This window comes from Saccostrea echinata, unplaced genomic scaffold (assembly GCF_033153115.1).
Source record: "Saccostrea echinata isolate AGI-Se365-2 ecotype Australia unplaced genomic scaffold, CSIRO_AGI_Sech_v1 ptg000003l, whole genome shotgun sequence".
NCBI lineage: Eukaryota > Metazoa > Mollusca > Bivalvia > Ostreida > Ostreidae > Saccostrea > Saccostrea echinata.
The window spans coordinates 13,855,001-13,867,251 of record NW_026889752.1 but is presented as its reverse complement, the minus strand read 5'-3'; the positions used below and the strand labels follow the sequence as shown (position 1 = coordinate 13,867,251).

Here is a 12,251-nt window from a genome sequence, read left to right as displayed (position 1 = left end):
TCCCCTTTGCCATTTACTTTTGATAATTTATCACTGTAAATAATGTACTTGAAAGGTAAATAGAATAAGATAATTATGCAAAAACTTTTATTGTATAATACAAAAAGTACTTTCATAGTTTTAATGATCAGATAGACTTATAAGTAGTAGATAAATAAAAATGAGACAAAAATAACTTGTCTTATTAAATGTTCATCAAGGACCAAGAGAGGCCAATGTAAGAAATTTCAACAAAGGATTAAAATAGTACAGAAGCATTGATAATTTGTTAATATACTGTATGGTGATAGTGATAAATGGGGATCAGATTTATAGAACATAATTTATAAACTGTTAATGAATATTAAGACCAATTATTTTGTTGATCATGATCACCCTATTTTTCTTGCTTTTTGGGAACAAAGTTTCACCTTTCAGTTCATTTTATACTCTATGCATCCTTTAAATTGTTGTATCATACTCGGGTGACCGTTAAGGCCCTTGGGCCTCTTGTCTTAAATTAGTGTCAAACTTCATATGCTGATACATACTGATGTAAGCAATTCAACTGCATCAACATTTTTGACCTTGACCTTTCATTTGACCTTGACTTCACTTTTATAAATTTGTGTTAACTCGGCTTTAAAGAAACCATTCATAATATTTTTATCCAACTTCATATGCTAATATATACTGATGTAAGCTTTTCAACTGCATCAACATTTTTTGACCTTGACATTTCCTTTGACCTTAACTTCATTTATTTTAAATTAGTGTTTAGCTCAGTCTTAAATAATCCATTCAAAATATTTTTATCAAACTTAATATGCTGATACGTATATGTGAGAACTATTCAACTGCAGCATCAAAAATGTTTGACCTTGAACTTTCCTGTGACCTTGACTTCACTTTTCTGAAATTTGTATTTTGCTAAGTTTTAAAGAAACCATAAGATATATTTATGTAAGCATATGCACTTATACCTAATTTGGTGAGAATTTATTATCTATATACAAATCTTTAGATTTCAATTTTAAAGAAACTATTCAAGATATTCTCATCAAATTTTATACACTAAAACAAATTTTCATGTTGCATTGCAAATATACCCGGGGGGGGGGGGGGGGTCACTTCTAATAAATATATCATATCATGCTAATAACCATTATGGTATCTAAGGCTAGATTAAAGGAAATTCGATTTCGATAAAACTGTAAGGTGAAATATCCCTCTGCTCAAAATTTCACCAATTTCATAATGGTCCTCATTACTAAACTCTGGTAAGACAATTCATTGGATTTCTTGGAATAATTTCCTTGGAAAGTTATCTCTCTTATCAGAGTGATATTACACCTTAAAGGCAGAGATTTTAAGCACCACATTCAAAAATACCTAGTCTGTGTACCCCTGTCAATCAAGTGCATTAGGAGGGCTGGGTGGTTGTGGCAATTTTCAGACTATATTGATCTCCTTTAGAAGAAGAGCTCCATATTAAGATATACAAAAATGATCAAATTTTAAAACTAAAATGTATGATTTTTTTCTTTGCTAAATGAGAGTTGACGGCTTACAGTACCCGCATCGTTATTCTTTACAATTCTATTGTGTCCTATCGTGCGTTTATCCTATCGTATCATGCATGTATCCTATCATATCGTGTTTTCCGTTTATCAGGTTTTGCATTTTCTATCGTGTTTTCTGTTTATCAGGTTTTGCGTTTATCATGAAGATCGTTTATCAGGTTCTATCGTGTATCGTGTTTTGCGTTTATCGTGTGCATTCGGAAACCCTCGCTTTTTATCTTTACCTTGAAAAGAAACACCCGAGATATCTCGAGTTCATCTTTCATTTTGTTAATTTATTTAGGATTACTCTAACTGTTGAACAAAAAGAGAAATTAATACTCTAACTCTGGTATATTTTGTAAAGAAAATAAATAAATAAATAAATGTCAAGTACCGTCACCAAGCAGAGAGCATAAATCGAAAGTCAAGTTCTATTTTTGTACATGAAATAATCAATCTACTGTTTAAGTCATTCATTTTTTTTTTTTAAATTTGTAGATATGTAAGAAATATTTTTGTCAAAGATAGAAATATTATAATCCCTTTACACAGTCAGAGTCACAAAAGCGAGACCTTTATTAACTTTGTTTTGATAATTATAGAAATATAAAACATTAGGTATGTGTGCAAAAAATAAATTATGAATAAAAAAAGTATCAGTATCTTTATTAAGGCTATCCTTTTTATCGATAATGGAAACATAAATTTTGTCAATGCACGCAAGTTTTGTTGTTCCTTTGTATTATTATTTTTCTCTGATAAGTATATATTATAATATAGATGTTTGCCATTCATATTTAACTACTGCATTAAGAAGATGTAAAAAATAAATAAATAGATAAATAAACAAAACCACACAAATTTTTATTATACATCTTACCTAGTTCGGCGCGGAGATGAAGTAATACATACTGTAACTTGGTGACAGGTGGAAGCGCTCCCGTGACAAGAGAACTGACACCTACCTGCCTAATCAGTACACTGTCTTCTTGTCAAGTCAAGACCCCCCCCCCCTTTCCCCACATGACCGGCCCGTGTGTATTCAACGTAGACATACCTGAACTCTAGCTCTCACCTGGTGTCAAGTATTTACCTTGAACCCTACTGGGTTTCAATGAAATGCATCTACTTATTTTCTGGATATTGTTCATAATTTTTATGAACAACGCTTAATTAACAATTAAAAATTTTATACTACAGACACTGAAACGTGCAACTACCCCAAAAAAGCGTGTGACTTTCGTGCGCTTTTCGTTTCGTGCAAACCGTGTAGCGTTTCGTGTAAACCGTGCAGCGTTTCGTGCAAACCGTGTAGCGTTTCGTGCAAGCTCCAAAGTGTTTCGTGCAAACTGTGTAGCGAGCGTGCGAGAAGCGTGTGAAAAACATTCAACTTTCGTGTAAGAACCGTGAGAGAAACGTGCGACTTTCGTGCAAGAATCATGTGAGAAACGTGTAGGATTCATTCGGAAGTCACTTTATTATACCCCCGCTCCGAAGGAGAGGGGGGTATACTGTTTTACCCTTGTGTGTCTGTCTGTCTGTCCGTCTGTCTGTCTGTCCGTCTGTCTGTCTGTCTGTCCGTAACAAACTTTGGTCGCAGTTTTCTCAGCAACTACTCATCGTAGGTGCTTGAAATTTTAACACACTCTTTGTTTAGGCATGCCATATGGTGGGATTCATTTTTGTACGAATTTGATGTCAACTTCCTGTTTATCCGTGCGTTTGTCCGTACCATACATGAAAAAATTTGGTCGTAGTTTTCTCAGTAACTACTCATCGCAGATGCTTGAAATTTTAGCACAATCTTTGTTTAGGCATGCCATATGGTGGGATTCATTTTTGTACTAATCTGATGTCAACTTCCTGTTTATCCGTGCGTCTGTCTGTATCACACATAACAAACTTTGGTCGCAGTTTTCTCAGCAACTACTCATCATAGGTGCTTGAAATTTTAGCACAGTCTTTGTTTAGGCATGCCATATGGTGGGATTCATTTTTGTACGAATCCGATGTCAACTTCCTGTTTATCCGTGCATCTGTCCGTACCATACATAACAAATTTTGGTCGTAGTTTTCTCAGCAACTACTCATTGCAGATGCTTGAAATTTTAGCACAATCTTTGTTTAGGCATGCCATATAATAGGATTCATTTTTGGAACAAATCCGATGTCAACTTCCTGTTTATCCATGCGTCTGTCCGTACCATACATAATAAATTTTGGTCGTAGTTTTCTCAGCAACTACTCATGATGACATCGCAGATGCTTGAAATTTTAGCACAGTCTTTGTTTAGGCATGCCATATGTTGGGATTCATTTTTTACAAATCCGATGTCAATTTCCTGATTATCACTGTGTTTGTCCATAACCGAACTTGTGTATTCACATTAGGGCGGGGGTATTATTAGTGAGCATTGGCTCACAGACTTCTTGTTTTAAATATGGCTATTGATGGAACAACATGTCATTCTGTATTGTTTGTTACTAATTCTTATTCGGATTTATCATACCGGTGGTATTTTAAAAGAGAAAAAAAAATACGGAAACAACTAAATAAAATAACTCGGTAATGTATTTCATATTTGTTTGATTTTCTTCTTTTTTTTTATCTAAATAAAGATGGAAAGAAAACGTGTTCAAAGTAATTAATTATATGCAAATCAATTTTAAGGTATTTGATTCAATAATTTTTAAAGGAAGCAATACTGAACATTTTTTTAAAGAAAATTCATCAGGAATTCTTTTCAATCATTAATTTGAATCTCTTCACCATTTTACAATTATTGTGTATAGAGATTATAAGAACATATGGGGGATTAATACAAAATAATAGATAGATAGGACAGGCGTGAAAAATAAATACAAAATTTAGTGCGTTGCTATAAATGTGAAGTATGGGAATTCTAGGCTGGGGAGCACAATTAATTTTTTTTCTTTAAAAACGAACATAATTTTCTTACAAATAATTTTGAAACGATGAGTCATTTATAGTCTTTTTATGCATAAAATTGGTTGATTAATAATTGTCATGTAAATGAATTATAATTCACACACATCGGCAAATACAGGTTTAAATATTTCTGGGGGGGGGGGGGGTTCCAGTGAAAACACACAAACTTTTAAGTTTTCGTTGTTAACAAGTTTTTATACATAATTTTCTTTTTTAAAGAAAATTATTGCTTTTTTCGGGGTGCGCCCGATGCACCCCTTACCCTTAAAAATATTTTGGAATCTTCTTTACACTTCCAACACTCTTCTTACGACTGTGATCAAGGTCATTTACAACAGCGATCACGGGCTCCGCGTGCCGGGAACTGAAAACGTGTTCTGCTAAATGCATTAGCTCTTGTCAATCATGGCTAAGATGACAACCAACGATAACGATTAATTTTCAATTCGTGAAATTAAATTGTTTTATTAGTACATGTATTTAATAGGTACAAATAAATACCTGTGGATTTTATTTCTTAAAGGATGAATCGTTTAAACGTCCATATCTGGCCCCCCGATAATTTACAAAAAAATTAAATTAAAGATTTTCTAAATATTTTTGCCTCAATCTTTCCTTCAAACATTGTAGTTTATTGATTTCAATTTCAATTTTTACTTCTTTGCGCTGTAATTAGGTATTTATGTAATTAATATAGCAGGGGTATGTTGTTTACATCGATTTCTCATAGACTTTAGGCCACACCCCCATTTTGCAAGCCCACTTTTTATATGAGCGCATGGATGTTTCAAGTTGTCGTTAGTACGGTCAATGTAAAGAGTTATACTTGTCATTTACATTCATGAAAGAAATTGAAACAGTCTTGCGCTCATGTGTTATTTTCCAAAAAGGTGCAAAATCACGGGTGCTTGTCTCCATAGTAAAGGCACCTTGTTTATAAATTTCAACCCGTCTTTGACCTCATGAATAACAAAGCACTGAACACGTGATTCAAATCTATTCACTTCCACGCTTTGAGCACACCTATGCGACATTATGTCTAATGTCTGCGAGCTATCGATGGTCAAATCATTTTTCAGATGGGTAATTAAAATTCTGGGAGAAAACTTTTTTATGATTAAGATGTGTTAATATTTTCAGTCGATTTTGTTTGATTTTTTGGGGGGTATATATCAATTTATATTGAAGTCTAGCATTTGCATAAATTCTACTTCAAAGGAAGGTCGACTAAAAAAGGAGCACAATTAGTTACCAGCAAAAGCATGCTGGAAGACCTGGTCTTCAAAGACTACAGAGATATTGTCAATGAGGAATTCCAACATCCTTCTGATATAAACTTCAGAGTACTGTACTGTAGCATATAGCTTGCACTTACTGCTTGTGTCTCATAAATACAGAATTTTAAAATTTAAATTACTGTCGGTATATATCATACATTTGCCCTTGTTCCTAAATATACATCGGTGCTCCGTTCATTGCCTTCGAAGAAGAGAAAAGATTTTTTTTAGTTAAAACTGTCATTAATTTTATAGTCCGTTATTTGAAAAACAACAATTAATCATATCTTTAGAAAAATAAATTGTTTGTTACAAGTGCACAATGCATACTTCCAATAGAAGAAACCTTCATGGAAAGAAATTGAAGTACGGAGCGTTCAAAAAATCTGTGTATCAGATGAAAAGTCACTGGATGCACAAAAGCACCCCTAATTTGAATAGAAGGAAGCTTCAGGTTTCTTCTGAAGCAAATGCTATAACTTTTTACATCGGCACAAAATTTCACAATTTTTTTTAAAATTTTTATTTTTATTTTTTATTTTATTTTATTTAATTTTTTTTTTTTTTTTGCGGATCATGTAAAAGAAAGTCCATGTTTGAAGGTATTTTTAAAGCACAATGTTTAAAAGCAAGAACATGCATTGTATAACCCTTTCACATGTCCGATCTAGATATTACTTTAAAAAAAAAATCAGTCGAATGAAAAAGGGTGTTAAGAATACCTCGGAGTGATTTATTATTTATCTTACACCAGGGAGAGAGTTTGTTAAAATCAAAAAGTACAGGAGTGGATTTCGACAATTAATGAATTCCTAAATGAGGGAGATCATATTAACTTGTCTAGCATGAATAAACAGGATTTTTTGAAGCAATGCTATTTGGACTGTACAAAGTACACTGACACGGATGTTTCTTTATCCACCAGCGATGATACTGACGTTAAACTGACGTTTAATTGACGTTTAAATTTTCACTTTCTTAACAATCTATTTTTTATACACCGAGTGTAGTTTATATCATAATTCAACCGCCTAGGTGTATTTGTTGTAGCACTCGGAATTTGCAAAATTATATATATGTATGAACAATTTCTAATTATGTACGTAATAAGCTTAAATGGATTAATTATTTCTTCTTTTTTTTAAAGGTTTCTTTAAAGTGTGAAAAATAGTTTATCCTTCGTTATACGTTCCGTTTCCAAATTCCAATGTGTATTTAATATATAAATAATTTAACGAATTTCTAGTAAATCATTTCAAATACAACTCGTAAGTTAAGCAGAAAAGAAATCAAAGTTAAGCCAACCAAATTAAAAATGTATGCTTATATTTTGTCGGTCTCTAACATGAAAAAGTCTTTTTGGGTGTCAGTTAATCATAAAAATTAGTACACCTTGAACACACGCTAATGTATTCATACTAATCGCACGCTTGAGAGGCGCTCCGCCTTCTCATTCAAATAATACAATGACCTACATAGCTGTATTGGCGAAACCGGGATTTTACAGTGAAGTATACGATTCTTTTTAATCGATATAATGTATATATTGAAAGTCTCTTTCCCCAAAAAATCTTTTATGAGTATCTATACAGACTATGCTTGAAGACTTTAGCTATAATATAACAATGTTCTGATTTGAAAAGGTAAAACTCTGCATTTATAAAGGGGCGAGAAAGCAGTGTTATGAGGATTCATTCTTTATCCGATTATCTGTAAACAGTGAAATAATTTGCCAGTCTATTCGTGAATAAAAAATTATATAGAAATAAATCCTAAATAATTATATAGTAGTTGTTTTATTAATCAAGCAGTTCTTGAGCATAATTTTTAGCTTTCATTGGTCATGTATACATGTATATTGAATGTATTGTTAAGAGCCGCGCCTATTGATTACATTTTTTTTGTCTAGACAGGGTTTGAGATCAAGGATTTTACAAGGTGGTGGGTATATTGTTTTTATTTGATAAACACAATGCCTCAAAAGAGAACTAAAGAATTACAATACCAACCCCCCAACCCAACCCCCCCCCCCCCCGACTTCTATACCATAGTAAATTTAAATGATAAATCAAAGTTTAATTCTGTGATGAAATGATATATTTACCATATTCTGAAAAAAGTGCATTTATTGAATTACATGTATCTGGTCCCTCTGGAGATATGAATATCCTTTTTTTCCCTAAGAACGGTATTTCGACATTTGTATAATTATACAAAAAATGAAATCGCCTAATTTCCATCATATAGTGGAATTATTCTTAAAATAATTACAGTTTGAGTTTGATGACGATCAATTTTACTGACAAAAACACCATATCTTTTACAAAGCATAATTACTTCAAATGTTTTATCATGATAAATTTAAAATGTTTTATCATTTCGATTTGCAGCTTTGTAAGTAATTAAAATTATCATACTATAGTATATCAAAAAGAAAACTTTTCGTCTTGTTTCGCATTTTGAAACAATCCTATCAGGTTTTGCGTTTATCCTATCGTGAAGATCGTTTATCAGGTCTATCGTGTTTTGCGTTTATCGTATTTTGCGTTTATCGTGTTTTGCGTTTATCGTGTTTTGCATTTATCCTATCGTGCGTGTATCCTGTCCTATCATGCGTGTATCCTATCGTATCATGCGTTTATCCTATCGTATCGTGCGTGTATCCTATCGTATCGTGTATCCTGTAAAGAATAACGATGTGGGTACTGTAAGATATCATATCTAAAAAAATAAGTTGTATCTGATGGTTAATTTGTTGACCCCCCCAGCCTCCTTAAGGTACATCACTGGGTGCTAGAACTTGATTGACAATTACTTACTATTCCCTGTGTATACCCTGTACACCTTGTTTGGCGCTCGTGGTGACCTTTAAATTAACTTTTGATCCTTTAATATGTACCACACATGGTATAAACAATAGAGAAACTGTGTTACTATGGAATTTTTAGCTTGATAACATATACATACAAACCTTCAGTATTTGAAATAATCATGAAATTCTTTATGAAATTATTATAATATATATCAAAATTTGGTATAACTTTTTTTCAAAGCTCAACAAATACTTCAAATAATAATTTTTTAATGGGTGGGGATGCTTATAAAGAGACACACACAATTACAAATTACTAAAAATCATTGAGATTAAACTTTATTAACAACTTTTTTTATTTCTAATTTAAAATCATCTCAAAATCCCAACACAGGTAAAGTTTGACTTCTTGGGTATTCTACTGTGTATTAAATCACTTCCTGTGTATAGGGATTAGGAGACAAACGACCAAGAGAGACTAGCTGCTAGCCCTCAAGGTATTCACACCTGTACAAAATTAGCCCCTCCTTCACCTGGAATTTACCACCAGTAAAAAAACTCTGCCTTTAAATGTCAAATTTTTACAAGACCATTTCTGAGACTTTAATAAAACCTTGAATCATATTGAGATGCATGAATTTGAATTAAAAATTGTTGCACGAAAAGATTTCAATTTCAAGCTTCATTTTGAGACTTTTTTGATTAAATAATAAATTTAAGAGTAAAAATTAGGAGCTGGCTGACAAGCAACTATCCTTATTAAGGACAAACATTGGAAGTCTATAGAGTGTCTGCAGAAGAAGAACTTTAATCAACATAAATGAATATTTAAGTACATTTAAATACAAGTTTTTGTCTTCTAAATATCAAGGAGAAATTTTTTTAAAAATTAAATCATAAACATTAATCTGCCTAGTTTTTTTTATTAAGGTTAACATGGCTGATACTCAATGTTATGCAGGATACTTGATGTTGTGCTGGAAGCTCAAGATAAATTCATTTAATGTAAAACTCAAAACAAAATGTTAAAAAAGTTGAACTCTTATTAAACTATTAAATCACTGAATTACTGAAGTAACCAACTTGTCATAGACTTCCTATTTGCCCCCCCACTTTCATTGAATGTGGGGGATATTAATTTGGGTTTTTGCCCATCTGTCTTTCTGTCAGTCTGTAATAATTTTGTTTTTGCATGGTATCTCGAGAAGCCTTTAAGCTTTTGCAATGAAATTTTACATATCAACTCCCTGTAGCCTAAGAAAGACCCCTATTAATTTTGAGGTCCAAAGGTCAAGGTCGTAAATTCATGCATTCCGTATGTGTGTAACACTTTTGTTTCCGGGCAATGTCTCAAGAAGCTTTTGAGCTTTTGCAATGAAATTTTATACCTTAACTCCCTATGATCCAGACCGCTCCTCTCAAAGTGTCCCGTCCCATTTTTTTATGCCCGCCTTCAAAGAAAGGAGCTAGAGCATAATGCTTAGCTGCCATCTGTCCATCGGTCTGTCAGTCCACCAACAGTTTCCTTCATTTTCTTTGCAGAGGTTGCACATAATGTAATGAAATTTGGTATACAGATTTATCATAAGAATATCTAGGTCAGGTTCTGTTTTGATCGAGCAATTTTTAACAGAGTTGGGAGGGCATATTGCTTTGCTGCTGTTTGTCAATCGGTCTGTGTCAGTCCACCAACAGTTTCCGTTCATTCCGTTGGAATTTGGTATACAGATTTATCATAAGAATATCCAAGTTTAATTCTGTTTTGGGTACAATCAAGCAATTTTTGACAGAGTTGTGCCCCTTGGACTTAGAAAAATTCCAGTTATTTGCAGTTTCCAATCATTTTCTTCGCAGAGGTTGCTCATACTGAGATGAAATTTGGTATACAGTTTTATCATAAGAATATCTAGGTCAGGTTCTGTTTTGGGTATGATAGAGCCATCCTATAATGAATGTCCAAGGTGGGGGGGGGGGGGGCATAAGTGTTTCACAAACATCTCTTGTTTTTTCTTTATTCTGGTCATTTTTTTTTTCAAAAGTCAATTGGTCAGGAAATTTGTTGGCATCAAACACACTCAGCGTTTTAGAGTTACTCCCCGTTTGTATTAAACTATTAGCATGTGGAGAGTTATTACGTGTAATACAGGTTGTCGGCGGACTTTATATTCTAATTACATCTATTAGAACGTACTGTTTAGTAAAGGCTAAATTAGACACCATGTGTTGTGTATATTTTTGACAATATATTATATACATGTCTATTTTTCGATTTACTAAATGATAGTATTCAACCATATGAAATGAAGAAGTTATGACGTCTGGCTTGTACAAACCTTCTCATTAAATCATTATTATAGTGTGATAAATATTTTATATAAAAAGACTCCTCTGTATACATTTTAAAGAATAAGCAATCAAATCTATATATCCATATTTGCATTTTTTATTTGCTTCAGTACTCTGCAAATCCCGGGGGGGGGGGGATTTGGCCCTCCCCCCCCCCCCCCCAGTTCTGTGCATGCTCTTCTTTTTTCCTTAAGTGGGGGACCAAAATTCTCTGAATTAGCTTGTTTAATTTTATTTCTTAAGTTAAAATTAGCTTACAATTCATTCATTCATTTAATTTTTCTCTTATTTTAGAAAAGAAGAACCCTTCGCCAAACATTACAGAGACAACGAGAGGAGCAGGAACGCCTGGCTAAACTGGCTACAAAGAAACCTACTGTGGAGGGCAATGGCAGTGCCCTGGGCCGAGTGGCTACAGGTCAGGGCAATGGCTATAGTTTCCCTGTAGACCAAACTCCTCCCCGTCTTGGGCATAGGCTATCGTACACAGAAGCAACTGGAGGTATGATGTACTCCCCTCCTTCGTACAGAACTGTCACTCACTCAGCCACCATCAACAACCCAGTATTCACAGAAAAAAGTGCTGAAGATAACTATGTCTAGATAAGGAACAGGATTTTTGTACATGTATTTAGCTGACGAAGATAGAGTTACCTGTTAATGTTGTGCTTCTGATTATAACCAACGCAGTCACATTTCTGACCATCAGTGAAAGGAGACTCAAATCCAGATTTTTTTTATCAAGATAATGACTTACTGATGCATGTATTCTCATCCTAGCTATTGAAAAATGTTTAAGATAATGGAAAATTAACCTTTTTTTTCTTACAGATTATTTAAAATTAATGAAGGCAGGAAAAATGTTGTTTTTCGTCTATTTATGAATTAAGTCTATTTTGGTATTTTGTTGATATTGTTTTTGTTTTTGTTTTTATTCTTTTTTTGTTATGATATTATTTTATTGATTAAAATGATATAAGTACATGTTGGTCAGAGAAGATATTAAATTAGGACATTAAATTTGGTGAGTTGTTTATGAAAAAATAAAATAATGCTAGTTGATTTTTTCTCATAGACCAGATTTGATTAATGACTTACTTTTTAGCTCACCTGTGCCGAAGGCTTTTGTGTGCTTTTCTGATCAAAGTTTGTCTGTCATCCTTCTGTTTGTCTGTCTGTTAACTTTTCAAATATTCATCTTCTTCTCCAGAACTGCTGAGCCAGTTTCAATCAAACTTGCCACAAAGCATCCTTGGGTGAAGGGGATTCAAGTTTATTCAAATGATAGGCCAAACCCTCTTTCAAGGGAGATAATTAAGAAT

The 12,251-nt window shown here is 33.1% G+C and overlaps 1 protein-coding gene across 2 annotated transcripts in view; it reads left to right on the top strand.

Annotated features, from left to right (window-relative positions):
• Window positions 1–11,813, top strand: part of LOC133178604 (glutamate [NMDA] receptor subunit 1-like) — a 106,564-nt gene extending 94,751 nt beyond the window's left edge. For both annotated transcript variants that reach the window (XM_061313337.1, XM_061313336.1), the window contains exon 18: window positions 11,224–11,813. In XM_061313337.1, the coding sequence (XP_061169321.1) occupies window positions 11,224–11,532 (309 nt within the window). In that variant the 3' untranslated portion in view covers window positions 11,533–11,813. The remainder of the gene's footprint in view (window positions 1–11,223) is intronic.
• Window positions 11,814–12,251: the final 438 nt, after the last annotated feature.